General features: G+C 41.6%; 1 protein-coding gene across 3 annotated transcripts in view; it reads right to left on the bottom strand.

Moving 5' to 3' along the window:
• The window catches only part of BLTP3B (bridge-like lipid transfer protein family member 3B), a 62,265-nt gene extending 41,892 nt beyond the window's left edge, over positions 1 to 20,373 (bottom strand). The window contains exons 1-6 of one of the 3 annotated variants that reach the window (XM_075428167.1): positions 20,152 to 20,373; positions 12,673 to 12,819; positions 8,790 to 8,838; positions 5,776 to 5,832; positions 2,769 to 2,931; positions 1,667 to 1,705 (exon numbers count right to left, since the gene is read on the bottom strand). In XM_075428167.1, coding sequence (XP_075284282.1) covers positions 1,667 to 1,705; positions 2,769 to 2,831 — 102 coding nt within the window. In that variant the 5' untranslated portion in view covers positions 2,832 to 2,931; positions 5,776 to 5,832; positions 8,790 to 8,838; positions 12,673 to 12,819; positions 20,152 to 20,373. The remainder of the gene's footprint in view (positions 1 to 1,666; positions 1,706 to 2,768; positions 2,932 to 5,775; positions 5,833 to 8,789; positions 8,839 to 12,672; positions 12,820 to 20,151) is intronic. The other 2 variants (XM_075428166.1, XM_075428165.1) reach the window with 2 other exon arrangements.
• Positions 20,374 to 26,919: the final 6,546 nt, after the last annotated feature.

Raw genomic sequence — 26,919 nt, 5'->3', positions numbered from 1 at the left:
GAAGCCAAGATTTCTCCTGGTTATCCCACCATTTTTGGATGTTTGACCACTCTCTCAAGGTTTCTTGAATTAAGACCTTTGGAACAATTTCCTTCACTATGTGACTAGCACAAAGAACAGCAGGACAGTGATTTAAGGAGTTTGCATAATATAAATAGGAGTTAACAAAGAACAACTGGATGTAGGTACCTGTCTATTCTTTCCTCACTGGCAACTACTGTACTTTGATAGCGGAAAAACTGCTGCATAGCATCCTTGGGTCCCCAAGCACTCCTCAAAATTTTGTTGTTTATCATATAGAAATTGATTATGAGCAAAGATAACTTAGTATTTGTCACTATGTTAACAGACAGATTTTCACAAAGCGCATCTCGGCTCAGTGAAAGCACCTTTGATTAGACAACTGGGCTCTAGTTACTACCTAAGCTATGCAAGCAGAGGATGCTATTCCAATTTAATCAAACTCTCAGTAGCAAAAATCTCCCACCAAAATAGTAGAAGTTCAGTGATATAATAAAGGGCTGAAGTTTAACATTTAGGCCGTTGAATTCACCTTCCTTTAGAAGTCAAAAAGGCTGTTGTACAGCCTGCCCTTGAAGAGTGAACTTTTGTTATCAATTTAATGCACCTGTGCAAGGAAAGCTCTATGCAAAAAAGGTGACCTTGAAAGTTATCGTAGCCTCAAAGACTACTAATGCAAGTTCAACAGGAACTAAGCCAACAATCAGGCCTTGCTACTGTAGGTCAAAGTATGTAATCTTTAAGAATAGCACGGCTTAAACTGATTTCCCAATTTGGGAGTTGCATCTTACAGTCCAGAGGCTGAATCATCCCACCTGAGCATTACCACGCTTTAAGCTCTGTGCGTCACAAGCAGCGGTACAGACACCACTAGATTACAACTGGGTCACTAGCAAATCCATCAAGTATTTAAAACAACATGTCTTTCCCAAGTCTGATTCAGAACTAAGGAATTACAGGCACATTCAGGAATTCATTGCAAGACTGGGAAGCACAACAGTTAAAGGAATATTCACTCCTACGTAAACACAATTAAGACAATTTAGCCATCATCAAGCAAATCACTTTTGGTGCTGCCACATTTCTTAGTACACTTAAAAATAAAGAATGAAACTAAACAAATGCAAGAAGTAGCATTAATGTTAATTGTTGTTGAGTCCTGTTTACACATTTTACATCCTATTTATATCCAGGCTGAATCCTAGGCTGTTACAGAAACCCTGTAAATGATATATATGTATATCAAACCTGCTATAACTGAGATCATTGGGTAGAATACAGATGTAGAATAGAAAAGTCCTCAGAGAAGATCGCTCCAAAAGGCAGGCAGGAACTCGTAAAATGGTTAGTTGGACTAATACCTACCCTTCAGGTGAACCCAAATTAAGATGTAGTGACTGAAGAACTTGACAGAAATTAGATAACACTCAAACACTATAGTGACGATGCCCAAAGCAATAGATTAAGAAAACAAACCTACCACCAAAAGCGTTACGGCATTTTGTCTTGATCTGCCGCTACCCAGAAGACACTTAGTGAAGGCCCGTTAATGTTTCAGTTATTTATAGAGTTGAGAGAATTATATAAATATTTAAGCTAAATTCTGCTACACAGAGTATATTTAGGAGTTGATCTCAGAACTTACCAAAGAGATGGGATGTGTTTTCAGTTTTGTCCATGGTATCTGCAAGGGAAAACATTATTCTCAAGCAAAGTAAATATTAAAAATCCAGTAAAATAAAGCATTTGTTTAGAATGTGGTTTATGTATATAAATTATATTTGTAACTCCTGAACTCAGAATAATATGACTTTCAAAATATCAAGCCTATCTAAAAATACTATATAGTAAATTTATGTACACACATAAATTTACTTTAGGTGTTAACACAACTTCTGAATCTACTTTTCACTGAACAGAAAACAGTGGAAGCAAATAGAATCTGTCTGTTTAACACTGAGTTGTCAAGCATCAGAAAAAGCAACACTGTCTTCCACATTCTTTCCTTTAAAAGGAAAGACAATCCACATTTGCTCTGTTGGCCTACAAGTAATTGGATGCCTGCACCAAAGCATCAAGTTCACTGTATTCACAAAAATCAGGACAATCTCCCATGGCAGGGGGAGAAAAAGAAGAGGTGCCAAAATTTGACCAGATTGTAACTTCTGTCAAAAATAAGCCGTATCTTTATTTCTTACTCTCATATTAGTACAATCTGGGAGAGACGATATACATTGCTACAATTCTTAGCAGCCTCAAGGACCAAAAAAGCAACGGCTACTAGATTTAGAGTGTTTCCACATTTCCCACAGAGACCAGAATCCCTCAGAAAGACATTTTTAGAAACAGGAAAGAAACAAGAGGGAAAGCAATAGAAAGAGAGGGCTAAAGAGAAGAAATAACACATAAAAAGAGTAATAAATAATCATAGTAGATTAATTACCATGGGCAAATGCAAGCTTTTACCTCTACCACTATTTCAGAACACGCTGAAATAAATTCTGCTCAGAAAGAAAAAAAAAATTTTTTTTTAAATTAATGCCTATTTTCATTGTTTCCATAATATTTCATGTCATCACATGAGAAACAAAAATTAGTAAGAAATTATTGCTGGTAACATATTTGTTTTTCTCCAAAATTTTATCAAGCACGCATCACAATTTTCTATTAATACAAAGTTTACAGAGACACAAGGAAAAAAAAGAAAGATTTGTCTAATTACCATTCTGTCCCAATAAAACACTCACCCTAATGGATGCTTTATTGCAAAAGACCTTGTTTATAGCAAGCCATGTTGGAAGATCCAGCATGTTCTGAAGCACCTCTTGATCCAGCTCCAAATTGGTCAGTTGACCTTCCCCCTTTAATGTGCTCAGGTTGATCTTGTCAGGTGACAGATTTTTGGTGAACCTAAAAACAAACAAGCACCTTAAGTAAATGTATGTAAAGCCATCAAGCTGTCCCATATCTAGCTGACAGTTTTAACTTAAAGCATGGCCTAGAGGTGAGGAAATCATCTTAGGTTCTTAGGTACATTTTCACCCTGAAAAGAAATGGTACCATGGAACTGCTTTGTCCCTCCAAATTTTACATCTCACTAACTCCATTTACAAATATACATACAAAAAAATAAAACGTATGATGAGGTATCTTCTAATTTGTCTATCACCTGGAATAACAAATAATTAAATACTTTGAATCAGGCATTTATTTCAAACTATGAAGGTAGAAGTGAATCTATTTCACTGTTCTTTAGTTTTTCAAAATGAGTAAAAAAAAATCCAAAACCTCTACAACTTAAGCTGTCAAGAGCAAGCATGAGTGGCTTAGAATTCGCTCAGGAGGAACAACAAAAAGCGACTCCTTATAAATAGTACCTTTCTATACATTTACAGTCAAAAATTTTGAAATGAAAAGTTTTATTTACAGTATTCATTAGGTTTATCACAGAATTTATTAACAAATTAGAAATTATACATAGACACATATTTACACACATATAACAGCACGGCATATATAAAACACTGGATGAAAACTTGAAAGGTCAATCTGATACAAAAGGGCTAAAAAATGTAACTATTTAAAAGAGTACACATGCAATAAATTTCATTATACTTCACAGGCGCTATGATTTGCTGATACAATAGAACAATCTATGTGATTGTGAGATAACATGGCAAAAATGACGGGTACTCTACCCTCAAATCGACAGCTGTAGCATTAGATCTGCCACAAGCTGAAGAATAGCCTGTACCTAGCCACACTTGCATTCTGCCACGGAAAATTGTTTCTGCTCACGAATTGGGTCTAATTTTACAAGACTAGGTAGTACAAAATAGGACTCTTCGCATTATGCTTTGTGACTTTTCCCACCGAAATCTCCCCGTGCTGATATTCCGCAGGCAGAGAGCAAAGGGGTTTGTCTGCCCACAGGGATGGAACATTGCCCTGAAGCAATGCCCCAGGAGGTGCAGCTCCGACATTTCCTTCCCATTCCAGAGACCGATTTCTAAACAAACAACGAGGTTGTGATTAAGTCAGATACTGATGGGGAGATGGTGGAAGAAGCTGAAGAAGGCTGGCAAGCTTTTCCACTTAGAAGTTTCCAAGTGTGTCTTGAAACATGGCGGGCATTTTCTCAGTCCAACCGCTTTACTGCATACTCTTGTGATGGTAAGCTTTGGAAATGCACTTATCTAGCCTGACAAAACACAAGCATTCATTTTATGACTCCTATGAAACACTTGGAAATAAAACTTAAAGTTTCACCACCTGTCAGTTTAATCACAAAGAGGAACTCTCAAAGGCCAAGACATCCAAAGGTGGAGGTGCACAGCAGAAAAAGCTTGTTCAGAATTCAAAGTTCAGTTAAATTTTATTTTTTTTAATTACTATACCAAGTCTGAAATTATTCAGGATGTATTTGCAAATAACATTAGACACATTTCTTATGATAGAAGTGTTGCAGTTGTTTCTGTATGGCATACAAGGCACATATTGTGCAGAAGGAATGAACTTTGATTACTGAATAATGTATTTTAATAATTTCAGTACTAAAAATGTATTAAAATAAGGCTACTGACAAATACATTCTCCTTGACAACAAACGTACTTCTAAATGCTCCATTTAGAAACATTATGAAGGGAATAAAGGACTTAAAATTATTTAATTTTCTGGTTATCCTTCTCTGTTCCTTTTAATAAGAAAGAGTAACAAGAAGAGCTGAATAACCTGCCTCAGTAAAACATCATCAGTAACCGCAAAATGTAAAGCCTCCTATTTCAGAGATCATATTAACAAGTCTGATCTGACTCGGCTAATTCAAATTGCTAGAAAGAAAAAAGCAGCCATTGAATGTTCTCAGGCACATCACAGTATCTCTCACTCTTGACTTTCTAGATGAGGGTCAACATTCAAATAACACCAATTTGTGATTCTTAAGTCACTTTTGCACAGTGAATGCCAAAACATTCTGCTATTACACACATAAAGCTTCCTAAGACACATGCTCTGTGGAAGAAATCCCCCTCAGAGTTCCCTGCTGCTATGCCACACCAGAAATGCCACTCAACTTGGAGAAATGTCTAACCATCATCCAGGTCTCAACTGCAGACACATCACAGTGAAACCCAGAGGATCTACAGGAATAGGTTTCCAAACTTCACATCGAGAAAGACACCAAAATACCATTATGGAGGAGAACAGAGACAGCAAAGCCTACCTTGAGTTACTCCCAACACCCTTCAAACAGACAAAACAGGAGCCAGGAATTTGCTACCTCTCCTGCAGTCAGCAAAAGGAAAATTGCTCCGAGTGCTGCTTCATTCAGCACAGACTGATATAAGAGGATTCCCACCTGTAGGACTACACCCTTCATTTCAAGAGTCATAGAAAGAAACTCTGGATGAATGGACACTGAGGGGACTGTGGTGTTTCCCCAAAAGCCACTGTAACTTCATAACATACAACCACCACGTCTGCTTTGTCCAGAGCCAATTTTCCACTGAGAATGCCAACACTTGACGCTTCTGTGCCAGCTCCCTGCTCCTTCTAAACTCAGTTGTTCTGCAGAATACACTTATATTTGTTGGATATTTTCAGCGCTCTAGAACCATTTCATACTACTTGAAATAACAGGAAAACCTTTTAGTTTTACACAGTGGCCTCTAACTTAAAAAAACTCAAAAAAAAAATTAAAATCACAAGTTGGCCTATTTGGGCAGCCAGCCCTGCAAAACACAATGCGATCATACCTGTTAGTCAGAATTCACAAGAATTCAGATCTTCATGTACAGAATTAGAAGACAACCCTAACAACAAAAAGAACAGCATTTTAAATTAAAAATAATAAAAAGCCTTAGGACAACCACAAGTCTCCAAGTGGTACTGTTAGGATCCCACAGTACATCAAATCAGGACATGCCCCACTGAGCCACACCACTTTGACTTTTCTTTCTGCTGTGCTTCACATTCAGTCAACAGAGACTGGGGAAGAAAATGTACCCCAGACACACTGATGTGTGTCTAGTGCAAGTGCGAGTGAACTTGCCATGAGTTGGTATAATCATCACTGACAAAATTGTTACCCAGATAATATCTGCAATTTAATATTTTAATACTATTAACTTTTAATTTTATTATTAAAGTAAATGTTAACGTTATTCTAAGTATGCCCATGGTAACAATGCCTTGGAGAGGTTTTCAAGTATTTATTGTCAGGCAAAATTTAAGGAAGACACAGTAAGGCTTTGGAGGTTGGCAAGTTATCTCTTATCTAAAGAACTACTGTGTCTCATAGTACTGTAACCTAGAATGCTTAATTGCCTGAACTTTAACAACTTCTTAGACTATCATATTTATGACAGATTTTTTATGTAATGTAGAGAGGTACTTCCCATACAGTTAGGGTAGAATCTTGTTATTCTGAATGTGTAGTAATTAGAACTCTTTGACCATGTCATGATGTTGTATGATTAGAAATCCTCGACCCAGGAAAACAATTTGAAAATTCTCTATGAGCTTTTCATATAACTACTCAGAATTAACAATGTCACTAACTTCATGATATGCACACACTCTTCTCTCTGACTTGGCACAAGCAAGCAGCTCCCCCCCAGCCTGCCGTTTGTTTTTCACCCTAGTGTTCGTTCACTGAGTTAATCATTCCCTAAAAACTGGGTCAAACTGGGAACAGACGCCTTGACAACAGCGCGATCTCCCCACACAACATCAGGGAACATCAACTCCTGACTGGTGCTCCTTTTCTAGGGAGCAGACTGAGTGTTAATACCCACTACTCGGTACAAGAAGTGAATAAAGCAGAACAGAGAAAAGTAAAAGGCATGGGCAAGAGAAACTGAAATAAAATAAAGGACATTGTTGAGTTCACCAAAGCTTTCTGTCACACTGTTTTGCTGTGGCAGTAAAACATCACTGTTACTGAGGCAACACATACTTGGTTTGCTCATACCACAAGCTACTCTTAGCAAAAATGTTTTCACAGATTTAGATTCAATTTCACAAACTACCCTTCCTTTCTCAAAATATAGGATTTGAGGTTTGAATTACTATATCTTGTAATGGAAATTTCAATTCAGTTTAATATTAAATTCTATAAGGTAGATTAATGCTATAAAATATTTGATGCTTTAAAGGCAAGAATACAGAAACACAAAGTTGTCAATATCAGAAGCAAGATGACACAGCTCCTTTGGGTGCACGCACATGCACACACACACTCTCTCTCTCTAAACATGGCTTTGCAGTTAGGTAGATGGTTCAACTTTAATTTACAGAGTAGAATAAGAGTTTAGTGAAAAGCGTAAAAGACTGCACAATAACAGCACAGCAATAAGAATCATATGTAGAGTAACAAGTCACAATCATTGTATTTTGTCAGGATCACAACAGTTCTTTTAGTTCTTTTCTCTTTAAAGAACTTGTAGTTCTAGTCTCTTTAAAGAACCAAAAATCTAGATAGAAAATGCATTTTCTTCCTTGCCCAAAATACTTATGTTCTAAATTTTATTTGTGATAACACAGGCTCTGAATGGAGCACTTCACTATGGTTGCAGAGAAACAACAACCAACCAAAAAACAGTGGAGAAGACAGGGAAGACACTTCTCCAATAGCACAGGCTTGTGTTTGTTATAATGAAGGCCACAGACCACATGAAGCTTAGAGCAGCCCTCCACAAAGGCTTGGGGAAAGCACCAGATGCCTTGTCAAGCTCATCAACAGAATCCCCAAACTCTGGATTTAATAGAGAAATAACAGAAGTCTGGATCGCATTTGGACATGGGATTCTCGGCTGTTTTGCACGTCTACTGAATATACAACCTCTTCCACCTGGCTCTATCCTCTGCCTCCCCTGCTTTTTACATAAGACTGCTACAGCGATTTGACCCTACATGTATGTCCTAATCGTGACATTAAATCATAATATGTGCCACATGTTTTGCTTATCTCATTGTCATGAACTAGAACTCGTTAAAAAGATGCACGGTTCAAAACAACAGGCTCTGAAAAAGGGCAACACAGCCTAACAAGCACTGGCAACTGTATCAATAATCTATAATAAAACAGCAGAGATGGAACAGAATAACTTTTTTTTCCTGTTTCACCTGGCTGAACCATGTTACTAGATCACCAAGGAACTCTCTACGATTTCTGAAGCAAGAAAAACCGTCTTTTTTCAACTGAGTTTCTGAGGAAGATATTGGCTTCCCATGACTAGGTAACAGAAACAAGGAGGTCTATTATCACCCTACTTGCTGTACCACTTCACATTCTAAGACTTTGTGTTTAAATAGCAGAGGAACCGAACCAACTCTTTGTCAAATCTGCCACAGAGACAAGGCACGGGATCACCAGAGTGTGTACTGTTAGGAAGTTCCTCTCATCTGGTGTAACACCACAAATCAAAGCTCATTTTCAATATCCAGACTGATCTGAAAAAAAAAACCCAAAGAAATCTAAATCCCTCCCACTTTTAAATAAGAAAAAAAAAAAGTCACAGCAAACAGCGTCCTTCAGGCAACATAGCAATTTCCTCTCTCGTATTTCTTTTGTGTAGCCAGAAGAAGTATCACTGTCTCAGGAACAAAACACCACCTGTAAATACTGAGTTCAGGAGCATTGCTATACTTTTCCCCATGGCAGCACAGTTAAATCCAAAGTACCAAGACGCCTAGATCTACTTAGGCGGCAGCAATCCCTAGATGAGAAAAAGACAGACTCTCTAGATTAAAAAACACCTCTACATACCAGCAACATTAAGCACAATGACATTCAGAAGCGTTCTTCGTAGAATTCCCTTCTTGATCCAGGTATGACAGGAGAGAAAAGAAAAGATGAGACAGACTAGAGTCACACAGGATTAAAAATTTAGCTGTCATTAAGTGAATGGCAGACAGACTTCACAGACACAACAAGTGATTGACCTGTATTGAAACAGTAAGGCACTAATGAAAATTCTGCATGGATGTGATAGACCGGTGGGGAAAAAAAAATGCAAAACCCAAACTTCTGTAAAAGATGTCTATTTTAATCCTTCAGACCTATGAAACCAGATTAGACTCAAGCAACTGATACCTTCTCTTGGTACTTTAAAAAACTCCGATCAAAAAGCATCACCAAAGCTGCTACAAAAAATAACTATATAGTAAAGGCTTAAGGTTAGTAGAAATTCATCGTAAGACTGCAAGAGCAACAATATCTAATATGTCCAAAGGATACACAGAAATCCACAGGCACTGAATATATTTAGTAATGCCCTAGAAAAAGTTGGTGAACTGTGAAGTAACAGAAACCCTTGGCTGAATCCCAGCTGTCCTAGGGATGTTCTAATTTTAATGCAGTGTATTAAAGCAGTATTTCACCCAGCAAGAAACCATTAACCATGGTTTATGTAAGATGTGGAGTAAATGACTTTTAGCTCCACAGGCTGAGCTCAAATGTGTAAAAGTTAACAGGTAACATTAAAGTCACATTCATCAAATCCACAGGAAACTGACCTTCTGAGGAACCCAAGACATCAGCAAATGGCTTTGCAGCAACAGCTGATTCATTGATGCTACAAGATACTGAACATCTGAAGATATAATTCACGGAAACTACTGGATTCTAAGTGAAAGATACGTTTTTAGGAAATTAAGCTGGAAGGTAAGAGACAACTGATGAAAAACTACCTGGGATACATGAAGGTTAAAGCACTTCTATGTATAAAAAATGCACAATAAGTAGTACTAAACATCACCACAAAAGTTGATGGCATGCCCTCAATCTCAGACACTATATCCATATCTGAAAATATTACAACCAATTTAGAAACAGAGAGGCTAAACAAAAACATTAATGACAAAGTAATGAACTCTGCACAAAAATTTAACTGGATGCTCGTTTATCTTAGCAAAAACACTTATGAAACTAAAAGAGAACACATTTAAAGCCAGTAAAAGGAAACGCTCATTGCAGAACATTTTAATACCCATGAAAACATCAAGACAGAACACAGTACCAAAATCAAGAGCTTAAAAGAATTTAAAAAAAAATAATAATTTTAAGGCACTTCTGGTAGGGTTTGTAGGGAGAGGTAATACCTTCTATGCCTACAACATAGTAGGATTAACCAGCCACACCCTGACACAAACATGCAAGTTCTTTACTTAGGAATATTCACCATACATTAGTCTGAAAATAAACACTTGTGAGGACAGATTGTAGTATTTCTGGACAAAAAACTCCCATGAGCAATGGCACTCTCACAGTCTGCACCAGGAAGAGAGCACTGCCATAGCCCTGTAAAATCTCATCACCACTGTCAGCAGCCATGGGTAACCAGTAGGCAAGTCTATAGTGGACGTAACTTTGGTGATGTGAGAGGCTATCCTCCAGCCTTTATCCAGAAAATACCTGTATTAGGAATGTCGTGTCCTGCAGGGATTCCCAAATGCCACGCTGTTTCGTCCCAAGAAGCCCCTACCAGTAGATGAACTGTAAGGGCTGCCATTCTCTTATTCTGCAAGCTACAGAGAATCACAGGGGACTCCCAAATGGCAACACCAACTGCAGCAGCCACCCCTGTCACCAGACATCTCAAGTACACCCCTCACTACCTATGATACCTGACCGGCACCTTCCTACACCCTCCAACATCAAATTGTAGAGGAGAATTTCTACATCACCCCTTTACCCATGGGTAACGCAGCCACTCCACGCAAATGCCCGCATGGTCTATTTAATCACACCTTGAACTTCTGTAGAATTGTCAGGTGTGTATTCAGTGACTGAGTGCAAGATGGAGAACCCTGCACGGCCTGCTGGATGTCCAGCATGGATAGGATCTTCATGACCTGCTGCACAGCATCTTGCGAAGGTGCTCACAGGCCGGCCCTCTGGAGCAGGACAGGGCTTGCACACCCAGCCTGGACCTACTGCTCTCAGCTGGCCACCAGTTATAGCACACTAGGCAAGTCCAAATCACTACCTACAACCCTACAGCTTGAGGTGGGACTTTTCAGGCTGCTATACAGGACCTGAATCACCTAACACTCATTAGGCCTTTTGACATCATAGTCTATAGACAGATCTTCCTTTCCTGGCAAATCACTAATTAGGACTCTGACTCAACAACCGGCCCATACTTGTGTAACACGTCTCGTGCACTGTCACACCATTCCCCTTATCTCTCCCATCCTAGGAGGTGGAGCACTGAACAGCACATCTGCTTTGCTGATGCTTTCCAAGTGATTGCTTCTATGTCATCATGACACAGAAGGACTTCAGCATGGACTCCTGCTCCAGCTGACTTCCTAAAGACAGCTTAGTGTCCTCACCCAGTCACTCTAAGACCCATTCCATACTTTCTCAAATACTGACATCCCCACCAATTCTCCTGACAGTATATAAACCTTCCACCAGTTAATTCTGTAATAATACATACAGGAAATTATTTTCCTTCTATTTGGACAAACTGTATCGTTTTCTCCTTGGGTACAGACAGAACTGAAACAGCTGCTGTCATCAGTGGCTATTATCTAATTATGTGTCATGCAGCAGATCTGCTCAGACATAGCCAAGCACTGTGCTTAAATGAGAGGCTTACACTGCATGAATGATAATCATCTTTTAAGTAAAACATTGCTCAAGCAATTTCTCTTTCATGTATGATAAATCCTCACATAGACCAATATTAGCTTTTCTGTTCCATAAGTCTTTTCACATATCAATCACACAAACACAGAAATGGTTAACGTCATGAAACCCCAAAAACTTGTTCCAAACATGATAATCCTATAGACAACAGACCTTAATGCATACATTGAGTACAAGACAACATAAAATCCTTAATGTACTAAATGATATGTGGCAAGGTACATGCAACTTCCACACTGCAGGCAGCAAAAATGACATCTCACATTTTGAGAATTTGCTTACACTTGATAACTATTATATTCCACTCAAAAGACAACATTCTGTACCTAATGCAAAGAAAAGTCACTTGATATAAAATGATTTTATAGAATTAAAATCAAGAAACAATGGCACAGTGTAAAAGCATGACAACATCTGCCTTTTGGAAACTGCATTATTTATTTATGTGACATTAGCAGGTATCTTTTTAATGTCAACTGATCAGATCTCACAACAACATAAGATTTTTCAGTAAGACATTAACTATAAGGACTATTTTCATTTAAAAAAAAAATCAGCTATTCTCTTACGTAAACTAGGTAAAAAGCCAACTGATCCCTGAAATATCTATCAATGCAGAGGTAACAAACATCAAGTTAACAAAAGGAATTAAGTAGGTGTAAATGATAAACAGCAAATGTCAAACAGCCTGAAGATACTGAGAAACACCTAGAAGATTACATTTACAAAATACACATAAATGTACGTTTGTAATGGGATTACCGATTTAATTCACAAACCAGTTTGGCAAACTTAGTTCAGTCTCTAAAAAAAAACCAACCCAAAACACATAGCTGCATCACAAACAATTATTTTTGGCAGAATTGTAAGTTACAAAAACAAACAGAAGAAAAAACCCAGTTAACATTTTATAGAGCTCACTGCACTCCCAGATGTATATAAATGCATACCACCTCTTACATTTACTCTAAAAACACGGGAGAGGTGAAGTTACCTGAGGGCAAGGTATTCAGACAAAAGGCCCCTATTCCTGGTGAAAACAAGTGGTCAGTTGCCACGGCTTCTGAGAAGCTTCTGGTACTCATTTTGGTAGTAAGGACATTCACAGCAAACCAATCTCCACCAGAGCCAGCTGGGATCGCTGCAGGGAATGGGACACAGGGGACACACAAGGGATCAAGTTCAAAGGGAAAAAGGAGTGATACAATAACGTAAGAGAGTTTTAGCTACAGATAACTGCAGTTACAACAGTCTGTTACACATCATGACATTACAGAACTAAAAAGGAAACAGACCTGTGTGAAACGCCAGATTCCCATGAGAGATTCTATTGCTGTCTGATACTACCATACTGCAGCCATGTTTAAATGAACAGCTCATGGAGAAAACTTTAATCATGCAGAAAAGGTCTATATAACACAGCCGAGTGGTTCCAGAGGTACTCAGTAAGTATATTTGGAATGTGAGAAGGAAAACAGCCCAGAGCTGCAGTATAAGAGGTTTTTATTTTATTTTGAAATGGGAGGCAACCTGTCAGTTTCATTTCTCAGCTCACATTATTTGTTCCCATTCATGGTGCCTCTACTTCACGTACTCACAAGTCATACTGAAGAAACACGATTCCACAAAGGCCAGGGAATGGGACTTTTTGGATTTGTTTTTGTGTTTGGGGCAGTGCTACGAAGACCTGCACACTTCTGACATTCTGATTTTGAGGCTATGAAATTTTACTACATTAAGATTCTCAAAAATTGAAAAGTAGAATATTTAATTTGGCAAACCATATGGTAACTAAAAAATTTTGTCAACTGTCTTCACTTTGAAAAGATGCCTCAGCCTAAATATAATTAATTTCTACACTTTTACCATTTTGGGTATGATAAAGTGCCCTTGTAGGCAGTTTGTTGGGGTATTTGAACGACGTTTAAGAGATGTATCACTGAAGTGAATTACAGATACCTAGGTACGAATTACTATTTTTCTCAGATCTCCAGATCCCTAGCAATGGGAGCAACTACAACATGAAAACTGTTCCAGAAGTAAGCAATCACGTAACTTCCAGAATTCTGGGTGGCCAGATCCCAAGGCTGCTTCCTTGGGAGTCAGATAACTGAAGCAGCCAACTAGTCTGAGAAACTAAAAGCTATGGTATGCTCAAACTCTACAGAAAACTGCATGGCAGAGCTGCCACAAGACCTGTGCTGGGGGCATGCTTCACACAGCAAGTCTCCAACATGCACGCAGGGGAGCCTGGAAGCACCAAAAGCCACAGCCTGAGTTAGAGCTCTTTACTTACTTCCCTCTCCTGTTTCTTCTCATGAAAAAAGGAGAGACTGATGAGATCCCAACCCTGGTTAGCACCAGCTCCACAAAGGTGTACAGAAGAACTCCTGCAGGAGCTACTGGATTGAGAAACCCAGGTTCCCCAACAAGCAGTCAAAAACTAGAGATTCTGACACATAGCAATTATTCCCATAATTCGCAAAAAATCTGTGAAACTAATAGTTTTGTGTAAGTCTTCATAATGCCATTAATATTTCATCAGAAATTATCTGATGCCCAGTCTGCTTGTACAAGAAAGCAGAAATGAAAACAAAATATGCTTTAACAAGCACCTCTTACTCTGAAAGTTTACTACATACTTTTATACCTCTTTGATATAAAAAACCCCACCGCTTCAGCAGAAATACCAAATTTCAAAAAAAAAAAACTTTTATTTTGATTCTTACTTATTCTATAATCATTTGAACATATGACACAAATTTATTGCTCACAGGCTTTATTTAAATACTCTTTTTCCCAAGAACACTTTGCACTACTGTATCAGCTACTTGAACATGAAGTAATCTTTAACATAGTTTTTATCCTGAAACTTATTTCACATTAGAACTATTTGAATCTTTTAAAGAAAATGATCACACACCATTCCTAAAATGCTACTGATTAATTCCTGTTGATTCAGCAAAAGCATTAATTTTTATTAGGTATACATAAGAGCTGCCTGGCTTCAAAAAAGTTTCAGCAGAACTTTAATTGTACAAATAAAGCATCTGCAGAATTAGCATTCAGATTTCTAATACATTTGCAAAAATAATAAAAACCATTCTGAAAACTACAAGTCTAACTCTGTGAGTTTATTAACCCAAATGCTACTAAAATCTTAAAAGATCTTTCTGAGATGTGATGCAATAGATAAAAATCTTAATAAACGTAATGATTAAGAATTCTACCAGCAAATAGATGATTGCTGTTTTATCTCCAAAATATCTTTATAACTTCATAAAGCACCACAGCAATTTCAGTCTGGCCTTATGGAAGATGTTCTGCTACAATAGCTCTGAACACAACACGACACATGAATCTACTAACAAAAGAAAGTGAAGTTTTTTATTCTGGTTGAAAAAAAGCATTTATTGATTGCTTTATGCTCACCACAATACTACCAATACATTCCCACAGACAAAATTGTTGGCATGAAGTCTTCACTTAAATTCCCTTATGTATGAAATTCGATTTTTGTATTTAAGAAATACAGGACTATAATGAAACGTCAAATTGCTCTTTCTCCTCATTTTCTTCTGTCATCTCAAGCAGTTCTGCTTTACTGCCTACCCATTTTCAGACCTTTCATTAGGTGCAGCAGCATTTATTTACAATAGGTATTATGCTAACAGTTTCTGTAAGCATTCAGATTTAACACAGATTCATTCAGAACAATGTAGATTGTTATGTCTTTATTGTGTTTTGCAATTTTGCCACATACTACCAAGCCAATAAAGTCAGTTACGTAGAATACACCCTGTGAAAACTTCAGTATAGCTGAGAAAAGAAGCTGGTTTACACTTACTCTAGGAAAATTACACACTTCTGTGTTCTTTGGCTGGCTAAAGGGATTGCGTAACTTTCACAAAACTAAAGTGACATAGAAGAGGAATACACAAAACTGAAAATAAGCAAAAATTCTACTTCTTTTGCTACTGGTACAAGTTTCAAAGTTCTTCCAAACAATTCTGGTCATTTAGATACAGGAAGGAATGGGCCCATTCTGGCCAAATAAACACGTTACATTGGTACATTCTGAAAGGAATCATCTTAGGTCTCTTGGGATGGCAACATCCCTCACCAAACAGGCACGTCTTACCGGGATAGAAGCAGGGTGATACGTAGATCAAATATTTAGGTAGGACACACAACAGTGAAGTTGTACAAGATGGTGCAGGATATCACTGTTTATAGCAGGACAGCTGATTCCCAATATCCATACAATTAGTATGCTATTCTTTGTAAAACTAATCTTCATCTGTGGTTTTGAATGGCTTCCCAACTATGAGGTGAAGTAAATTGTCACAAAATACACTACAATTTTCTTCTGTTGAGATCTTAGTATTTTTACATCTATTGCTTCAGGTAAGCAAAAGCAAAGAAGGTCTAAGTTCATGCAGAACATTAACTAGGGACATAACCTGAAAGCAGTTTGGGTTTCTGCCACACCAAACACTTTCAAACCCCTTACTGCTTTCTTTGTGAAAATAGCAAATAAGATGCAAACACAGAAAGTAACTTTTTAAGTTGAAGTATGTGTTATTATTGGTGAACTTAAGAGTTCATATCCAATTGAGATGAAGAATGTTATATTCAGTGAGGCTACTTAATTCAACACAGAAGCAAAGTTTGTAAGCCTTCTTTCATGCTTCTTAAATGCATTTTGATACACAAAACTCTTTTTCACAGAAAGGCATGGATATTGCAGATATGTACACAGATATGTACTCAGACCATTCATTAGCTAGAAAGGGAATTTCAGCCAATGATACTAAAAGCCAAAACAAAACAAAAAAAAAAACTGAAACAACCCTTATACAACCCTGTGTCAGCAATACCCAACCTTGGTCAATACCTTGGATCCAAACCTCAAGGTTCAAACCTCTGTGGTGGAGATGGTTTCCTTATAACCACAGATCGTACAACAGGAACACCACTGTGAACTTGCACAGTGCAATCTGGAGTCCTACTGGCAATCTTTGACACCACTGTTTCTTACACTTGTCTACAACATCTAACTGAGGAAAAAGAAGTAACGCTGAAGGGTATCTGCTGTTATCAGAGGAGTGCACAGAAAGTCTTGCAAAAAAAAAAAAAGTGCTGTTCAGCAAGAAATCTCTCTCCTGCGAAAACACGTAACAGCACACATAAAGATTCAACAAAGTTTCAGTTCACCGGGGAAGACCTTGACAGTTAAGAGTAAGGGATCCCAACACTACACAGCAGACTCCTAGGCACAGTGTCTCATTCCTGCCTTTGTAAAGGATAATGCCATTATCCAGATACTTGCTTCACTTTAGGGCACATATATTACAAAATACAGAGCCTCCATCATCTGCATTCACAAAAAACACACCTAACAGAACATGAAGCTGATAAAAATTCAAGCCTCCAAATGACAAACTCATCTCTGACAGCATTTAGTTTCACATCCTACGTCAAGCACCACATAATCTGAAGAACAAGGAAAGAAAAAAAAATGCATTTTGTTCCCCCCCTTCCCTCCTCCTCACGTTTTCTTCCACAGCCTTGGAGAAGAGCAACACATGTTGAAGACAGAGGATATAGCTTGTATTTTAGAAATTTTTAAAAGACTGTTAGAAAGCTGAAAACTCATCACCAGATCCTGTCACAAGATACAGGTTTGTTACAAGGTGAGTAATGAGCTCTACTGCCTTCACTGTTCTTAAGCTGTAACACAGCAATAAAAACCTTTTACAAAGGTAAAAAGTCACTTGGATATCAAAACTGTTCCAAAATGCAGTTTGGGTCTTTCTCCTCTGCTTGTTTTCAGACCTTTAAAGACTCATACCTATGTAAAAATTTTCCCTAGCTAACAAACGTAGGATGATAGGGCTCCTTCACAACACCAGCATCCGTCTCAGTTCATCCAAAAGCACTGTAAACTGCTAAATGGAAAACACACTGCTGAATGACACAACGCTTTTAAATTTGCATATACAGTATCTAGATAGTAAGAAAGCTGAAAATTGCTAACACATGAGTAACAGATATCGCAGCCATCTTCATGGCAAATAGAGCTAAATCAATAATGATTTGGGGGAGCTGGACAAGATGACCTCCAGAGACCCTTTCCAAACTCAACCATTCTGTGATTTGTGGTAAAAAAAGGAAACTACTCTGTAACTGAAGGTACAAGTTCGTATCTTCTACTTGTTCTTTGAAGAACATACTAGATCTGGCTTTCTTCAAACATAAAGCGAAATACAATCACCAAAAATGAAACTAAATCGAAATAACAGGATAATTCTTTCCACTCTTCCTTTATGATACATGCACTTCTTCCATTACATTTTAATTCTGTGAATAATATCTGCTTTGCTGAAGATGGCAAACAGCCATCAGCTTTGAGGAACTATGTAAACTGCAGAACAGGAACCAATATAGTAATAGAGTATAAAGTGAAAGTGTCTTTTGGCACCTTCTGTAGTACAGGAAATTCCTTATGTATTTGGCCCCACACCGAACCAAAACTGTGTGTGAAGCCCATCTGAACCACGTGCTTATAGAACATACTGAAGAAAATCCTGAAATACAGAACAACATTATAATTTCTCTTAAAAAATGAAGTTCCTGAAATCTGAAAAGCCACCAGATTCACAGGGGCTCACATCACTTGAATTCTGCTTTCTTGTGTAACCAACTTCTGCAACCACTGAAGCACCAGTTCTGCAGGGAGAAAAGATATTATCTGATCACGTGATTAAGAACACCCACCTTAAAGGGCTTAATAATAACACTGTCTATATTTTAGGTAGCAAACACACTTCCAATGTCAACACAGTGTGGATCACAAGCCTCAGCTTCAACTCAGAAACCTCAGATCGTTAGATATATCCCATAAGCTTTTTAAAAATGATGAAACTTGTCATTTGACAGTGTTGTTGAACAAGAATTATCACCCAAGAAAGCAAATACAAATTTACCAACACTAAAAAGTACTTCATTCTAATCTAGTCAGCTTTTTGTTTGAAAAACTAGACAAAAACCAGCTCATACTACTCATGCCCAGTTCCCAGACACATTTTGGACTCCAACCTGTGGCACAGAGAGGAGAGGTCACTTTTCCTTCCATACAGCTTGCTAAGTAGCACTACAGGAAGTGAGCTGTACCAGTTAATTAGGTTCAGTGGTTCCACGCACATTTCTGATTAGAAAGCTGACTCGAGGCTGATGACACCTTTGTATTGCGAATGCATTTGCACAGCGCTCAGTTATTATTATTTTCATGTGAAGATAAGATTTCTTCGTCGGCATTCGCAGCTGCAGAACTCACCAGCAGGGCGGAGGATAAAAATTATTCTACTACTGCTTCATGCATAACCTTATAGCGGATAGATATCAAAGGATTTGGAATGAGAGTTGTGTTTTCGCTGTGCATCACCAACGGATTAATCAAACGACAATCTGTCATCTCATCTTGATTTTCGCTAATAGCACGGAAGAAAATAAACACCTTTCAGAAATACCACGCAAAAATCAGATTAAAACATTTGGAAGAAATAAGCAAGTAAGGGACCACTATTTCAGGTTATATTTTTTAATTTATAAAAGTGATCTCTGAAGAACGACATCACTGTGGCAGCACGGCAGATGAAGGACCCACTGGGATTTTGTCTCTCTGTAGAAAATGGAAGAGGTGTAACGTGGCTTTTTAAAACGGCCTCAGTCAGACTGTGTGCTTCCTGCAGTTTTTCCATCTTTCGAGCTCATGACATCGAGGCTACAAATATTTACAGCAAGGGGGTTTTTTGTTTGTTTTTGTTGCTGCTGCCGTAACCCACCAAGCACGTTAGATACGATTTCATGCGCTCAGAAAACGCCGAACTTGTTTCACCCCTCTGCGGGCACCGGAACGCGCCCTCGTGTCACCCGGCCTCCCCGGCCCGTGCCACAGCCCGCACGTCGGCACCGGCCCCGCGCAGACGCGGGCCGAGCTCCCGCACCCCCCAGCACCCGGCGATCCGGGGCGCCTCGGGTCAGCCCCGCCGCCGCGGTTCGGGGTTTTCCATCCCCGCTGCCCCTCGCACACCCTCCCGCCCCGCCGCCACGGCAGCCCCCGCCCGGCTCGGCCCGGCGCCGCGCTGCCGGGGCGGGCACCGCCTGCCCGGCGGGGAGGCGACCGGAGCCCGACGGTGACTCAGTCGGTGACTACCTCCTGCGCCAGGCAGACCGAGCCCCCTCCCGCGCCGCCGGGCACCGAGCGAGGGGGCTCGGGGCCGCCCGCGCGGCTGTCACCCCCGGACACCTCCTCCGCCTTCAGGAGTCACCCCGAGGAGGCGGCTCCAGCTCCACGGGGCCCGGTGCCCCCGCCCCGCGGCAGGGCCCGGGGGCCGCCCTCCGCCCGGGAGCTGCCGCCGCTCCCCCCCGCGCGCCCCTCAGCCTACCCGGGGCACGGCGCCCCACCGACCTGGAGAGATGCTTCAGGATCTGCTTCTTGATAATCCCCGCCATGGCGTCTGCCGGCCCGCGCCCCTCACGACGACCGGCCGGGACCGGGGACGCGCCTCATCCCTCCGCCTCCCCCTGCCCGAGGCAGGGAGACCGCCGGGAGCGGAGCCGCTGCCGCCGCTCCCGCTCACTCGGCGCCCGCCGCCATCTTGGCTGCAGCATCACCTAGTAACGGGGGGCGGTGGCGGCGAGGCGGCAACGGGGAGGGCCGGGCCCGGAGCCACCGCCCCGCGCGGGAAGGCGCTGCCCGCCGCAGCCGGGGTCCGCCTGGTCAGCGCGGCCGTCGCCCCTCAGCCCGCCCCGGGGCGCCCCGTCCGCCCTTTCTCCGCTTTCCTCAGCCAGCTGCTTCTGTCCTCGCTCTCCAGCCTCCCCATCTCCAACACCTCGAAAGCGTCTGCGTCCCCCCCCCGGAGCTCCATCCCTCCTCCCGCCTGTGGAGCGTGTCCCCCGGGGGCCCGGCCTCCCCCGCACCTGTGGGACCGATACCGGTAGTTATTTTTGTTGGAAGTCTGCTGTAAAGTGCCACTAAAAGGTGTTGTGTGTAACACCACCACCACATTGCTCTAGTACATAGCGAGAATTCCTCTTGATAAAACGCGTCTTACCTATGTGCATTAACTCTTGGCGTTAATACCTGCACGTCGTGCTTTTCACAAGTCATCTGCAGACCTCATTTACAGAAGCAGTATTTTAAGTTTTTCAGATAAACCCCATTCCTCTAGCTCTTCCGTAACACATTCACCTATAGCCAAGTCAGATGTTTATCCTTCTTACACCTCTCTTTTATAAGCAAGATTCCTTTCCAGCTATGAAATGCAGCCCTAAAATTTGTTTCCATCTGGGATCCCCGAAATCATCCCAAAATGAGAGGCCAAGCAAGCAACCAACCTCAGAAGCAACAAATTGGACCCATGCATCTGTTCTGCAGGGGAAAGTGGAGGAGCTTGGGCAGCGAGCGCTGCGCAAACAGCCGCACGCCTTCTCCTCGGCCTGTTCCTGGCCCCACTCAGAGCCGGGACGGGCACTGCTCCTGCAGCACCAGGAGATGAAAAGCTTCCTGACAGAAACTTAAAATAGTACGGCAATAAATTCATATGTATATACACATACAGAATACTTCCCTTAATCCAAATTTCTCATGTTTGATTCTTCAAACCCCCAGACTTGTAAAATCAGGTTGTTCTTCAGGTGCTCGCATTTCACTGGGTATCTGTGGTAACTATAAAGCCTACAGATTATTTTAATTTTGAGATAATAGCTTCTCATGATGTAGCAAAATTTCCCAGTCAGTTAAAAAAATAAATGTCCTTGTAATAGTTTTGTTCCTCCAGTAACCCTCTACTCTGGGGGTCCCTAATTCAAGGGAGGAATCCTGAAGAATTTCCGTGGTAGGTAACCAAGTACCCTAAGCAGCAGTATTAACTGGGAAAAGAAAAAAATTAATAACTGAAAATCTAACAAGATTTTCGGATGTGACCTCTGGATGAAGGGTGCCTTGCTGGCTCTAGTCTGGAACTGCAGAGGAAAGACATCAGATACTGTATTCTTTGCTTCTCATATACGTAACAGATTAATAATTTACATGCAATGAACCCAAATGCCAAGGAGTTCTAAGAATTATGAAGCAGTAACAGATGAAAAAATAGGTCAGGAGATGAACATTTTCAATTGATTTTTCCAAGCATTTAAAAATCAGTCAGTTGTGTAATACTGACCTCATTATACTCTTTAAAGAGATTTAAAAAGTGGGAATGAGCTGTGTATGATGAAGCTAACACTTTTATTCCTGCTTTAATGTTTTTCAACCAGAAAAAATTCTGCCATTATCTTGGAGAAACAATGTTGATCATAATGATGGACCAGCTTCTCATAAAGAAAGAAAGCAGGAGGGAGAAGGAAAGCAGGACCCATGCTGTGTGTTCCATTTCAAGTGTCCTGCAAGCGTAGCTCTGGCAGAAAGGGGGAAGTCCAGAGGCTCTTCATCGACATCAGAACTGGAAACCAGAAAAATTCCTGTCCAGCAGGGTTGATCTGAATTGTGGCCTCATGTTCTCCTCCATCTCCTGGTGAGCACTGAATGGAGGAACAGAGGAAGATGCATATATCGACGCTCCACCCCAGGGAATCAGAAGGGCACGTGATAAGGAGCCCAGTGTATCCCTTGGTTCGAGCAGAGTACCTGACACTTCATTTTACAGCCTGATGCAAATTAATATCAGGATAACCCCACACTATGTTTATTAAGACTTTGGACTGATTCTCCAAATCACAGTCCCATGTTTGCAGGCAGATGAATTCCTGCTAGCATCTTCATGATAATTAGACCACTGCTGTGTGAAAATGGTGCTTGTTACAAACTCCCAAAGACTGACTCCTGCTCTGAACAGAGGAGAGGAACCATTTATAAAGAAAATTGTGTCATCAGCTGTCACCTTAATATGATAACCACAAAGAGGAAAGAGTGGCTTAGCCTTCCTGACTACTTTACACTTACAAACATTGCTATGTAGGATTTCTTCATCTAGCAACCAAGGCTCTCTACTTTTGATTTACCAAGATGACTCACCACCCAGTAAGGAGAAACAAAGTCACAGGAGAAGAAAAGGGGTGTCTGTAGTGGCAGATCATCACGTGGATTACCATCGGTCCTGCTGATTTGGACCCTAACTGCCAACTTTCTAGCTTGACTTCAGACCTGCCTGGTCACCATGGACCTCACTGGTGGTCCCTGTGCTATGTCTGGCCCTTGTTCACCCCACCAGACCTGATCCTGACCCTGACCTGAGTATTGACTTCTGTGCTTGACCTTGGACCTCCTTCACCATCACACACTTGCCACCTGCGCGATGACCTGGACTCTGGGCTGCCCTCCCACCCCTACCCGCCCTGCTCTCTGGCTGGGGGTGGTAGGACAGGCCCTAGCTGGCACGGTCCTCCTCTGCTGGCCACAGTACCCCCCTCAGCTCCTGCCTTCCCTCACTTACGGAGCAGCTGGCACTCATGTCACCACTCATGGGTGTATCCTGGATACTAAAATGATCTCAAAGAATAATTTTGTCTTATATTTACCACAGGTAATTTCTAGGGTCTATTTGTGAACTCGCTCCGTTCAACAGAAGACCCAAGAACCCAAGGATGTACGGAGTTTCCCATCAGGCAGTCATCCGCCAGCCTGTCCTTCACCATCACCTAGATAATGAGGGGTGCATGGGGTTCAGTTTATGGATGCTAAATCCAGGACAGCACTCCCCTGTGTCAGGGTCAAAGAACACAGTAACTTCTTCCTCAGGGATAACTTTATTTGGATGCTCTAAAGAACCTGCAAATTCTGTAGTTGGCACGGTTTGATCGTTCTGAAGCTGCACGTTCCCGCAAAGCAAATAAGCAGCCATGTGCTTTGTGTACGATGTGCAGGTGGAGTTTGACTTTTCATGGGCTCATGAGGATTCCTTAACTGTAAAAACTGGAATGGAGTTGAGAGGGAGAAAACCCAAAACCAGCTAGAGCCCAAGCGATTTCAGAAATGTGAAGGTCACAAATTAACAAAAATATTCTTTGTTTCTCTCATTAAATAAAGCAGTAGAAAATGTGAGAGAGGAACAAATAAAATGTGACCTAAGAAGTTCTGATGGGGTTTCAGTGAGTGCTTTGCTTCATACTTGCAGAATGAGAAATTCGGCATGGCTTACATGGATAATGCAAAAGGTAATGAAGGGTCTGTCTTCAGATGCAGGCGTGCAAGGCTTAAGTAGTCTGACAGACCATTACTCAAAGATAAGAGCATCACAAAATATCGATTCCAAGCTATTGTAGGGGGCAGTGTGTAAGGTTTGCTACCATGTGGACATCTGAAAGTCATACTTATGTGTCCTTGCTATGTCACTTTGTCTTTGTTAGTTACTCTATCAACAACAACAGAAAATATTATCAGAAGTGTCACTGCAATATATGGGTGAATGTGTAAACAAGCTCAATAAATATGTGTGTGGGTTGCCCTCAGTTAGCAATGACAGTAAATATACCAACTTTTGTTCCGAGAGATTTTAAATATTTATGCATATCAACCACTACCGCATAAATCTAAGTGAACAGTTAAAAGCCTGGCACTTGTCCTGTAGGTTATAAAAAAAAAGCAAAAGTAACTCTGAATTCAGCACAAGTCATTGAATGATAACAGATGAAATCTCACGGAGCTGGAGCTAGTATCTAGAAGAGCAAAAGTAATTAATTAAATTCTGGCTTTCACCTTTATTTTCACAAGGCAAAAGTCTGCAATAGGTATAATATTTTTTGTGTTCAAATTATTCTTCTAAGAACTTCACATTATTAATAAAAAGATAAAGTAAAAATGATGTGATTTTGACAGTAATGTTTTATGTTTCTCTGTAACACTGTGAATACCTACAGCATTTGTCACAATTCTATGTTTTGTGTATTTTGGGTTTTGATTACAAAACAAAATTTACTATTACTGCACCTGTTGGTGGGCAAAGAAGGAAAACAACCAATGCTTTACAACAGTGTTCTTTAAAAGAATCCAGGAACTCCTGAGCTGGAAAAACAGGCTTTCGATAATTCCTGTGAGCTCTCCTCAAGAACCAAAGAATGTATCTCGTAGAGCGGGGATTAAGGATGCTGTCCTTAAGATACTGACAAGTGCATAAAGAGGATAGGTCTAAAATCAGATTGTCATGCCTTCTGCTGAACATCTTAGCTCATGGAAAGACATTTGGTATTTGTCAGGGTAAAGAGTAATCATATAGAGCAGTAGTTATTTTTAAGGTCTGACATTTCCAGGAAAGCCAACTGCATACAGATACAAAACTGTAATTCACTTCCTATTTTATTGGATAACAACAAAGATACTAGTAAAACATATAAATAAAGAAAAATCCATCATAAAGACACTTGGGAGGACATAACTGAAGAGGCCAGGGCAGGCTAGGATCTGTGTGGCAGGGGAGCCGCCTTGCTGAAAGGGACCTGGGGGTGCTGCTGGACCACAGGCTGAGCAGGAGTCCCAGAATCATAGACAACATCCTCAGCCTTTCCCTCATCCACTAGGCAGGTCACCTGGTCATAGAAGGAGATTAGGCTGGTGAAGCAGGACCTGCCTTTCATGAACCCATGCTGGCTGGGCCTGATCCCCCGATTCTCCTGCACGTGCCCGGTGTGCGCACTCAGGATGAATCACTCCATAATCTTGCCTGGTACCGAGGTCAGGCTGACAGGCCTGTAGTTCCCAGGATCCTCCTTCCGGCCCTTCCTGTAGATGGGTGTCACATTGGCTGGAGTCAGCGGTGCGTCGCTGCAGCAAGGACGGCAAATCAGACCCTGGGCTGCGTCCGCAGGGGCGTTATGAGCAGACACAGAGACATCATCATCCCACTCTGCTCAGCCCTTGTCAGGCCACACCTGGACTACTGTGTCCAGCTCTGGTCCCCACAATTCAAAAAAGATGTGCACAGACTGGAGAGGGTCCAAATGAAGGTCATGGAGATGATCAAAGGGCTGGAGAGCTTGCCCTATAAGGAGAGACTGAGGGAGTTGCAGCCCAGAAGGCCAACCGTATCCTGGGCTGCATCAAAAGCAGCGTGGCCAGCAGGTCAAGGGTGGGGATTCTGCCCCTCTACTCTGCTCTCGTGAGACCCCACCTGGAGTCCTGCATCCAGCTCTGGAGCCCCCAGCACAGGAAAGACATGGAGCTGTTGGAGCGGGCCAGAGGGATGGAGTACCTCTGCTATGAGGTCAGGCTGAAAGAATTGAGGCTGTTCAGCCTGCAGAAGAGAAGGTTCTGGGGAGACCTGATTGCAGCCTTCTAGTACCTGGAGAGGGCCTACAAGAAAGCTGGAGAGGCACTTTTCACAAGGGCATGTAGTGATATGAGAAGCGGTAATGGCTTTAAACAGAAAGAGGGTGCATTTAGATCAGATACAAGGAAGAAATTCTTCACTCTGAGGGTGGTGGGGCACTGGAACCAGTTGCCCAGAGAAGTTGTGGGTGCCTCATCCCTGGTGGCATTAAAGGCCAGCATGGATGGGACTTTGAGCAACCTGGTCTAGTGGAAGGCGTGCCTGCACATGGCAGGAGGGCTGGACTAGATGGCCTTGAAATGTTCCTTCCAACCCAAACCATTCTATGATTCTATGAGTTAGGTCTTTTCTCCCTGGAGAAGGTTCAGGTGGGGCCTTATCACAGTATTCCAGTCCTTAAAGGGTGGCTACAAAGAGGATGGAAGCTCTCTCCTCACAAGGAGAAGACCAGGCAGCAGGTACAAGTGGCACCGAAGAGGTTTCACCTTGATATAAGGAATTTTTTTCATAGTGAGAACAAGCAATCGCTGGAACCACCTCACCAGGGCTGCGGTGGAGTCCCCGTCGCTGGAGGTTTTCAAGATGGTGCTGGACAGGGTGCTACACCGTCCCATCTCCGCTCGCCTTCCCCCAGACCGAGTGGTCTTTCGAGGCCCCTTCCACAGCCTGGGCTGCTCCACGGTTCCGTGACTCTACAAAGCCGTGTGGTCTTCGACATCCTCACACAGCCGATACCCGCGCCGCGCTTCTCCGCGACGCGCCGGGTTCCCCGAGCGGCCACGGACACCCGCTCCGCGACCGGCGGCCCACCGAGGGGGACGGCGCTCGCCCCGTGGGGGGCTGGCACTACGCACACACCGGGGAAGGGCTCGCGTTAACGGCCCCCAGCCCGCCGGGCCCCCCTCAGCGATCGC

The sequence above is a fragment of the Opisthocomus hoazin genome, chromosome 8 (assembly GCF_030867145.1).
Source record: "Opisthocomus hoazin isolate bOpiHoa1 chromosome 8, bOpiHoa1.hap1, whole genome shotgun sequence".
Lineage (NCBI taxonomy): Eukaryota > Metazoa > Chordata > Aves > Opisthocomiformes > Opisthocomidae > Opisthocomus > Opisthocomus hoazin.
This window is presented reverse-complemented; position numbering and strand designations above follow the sequence as displayed.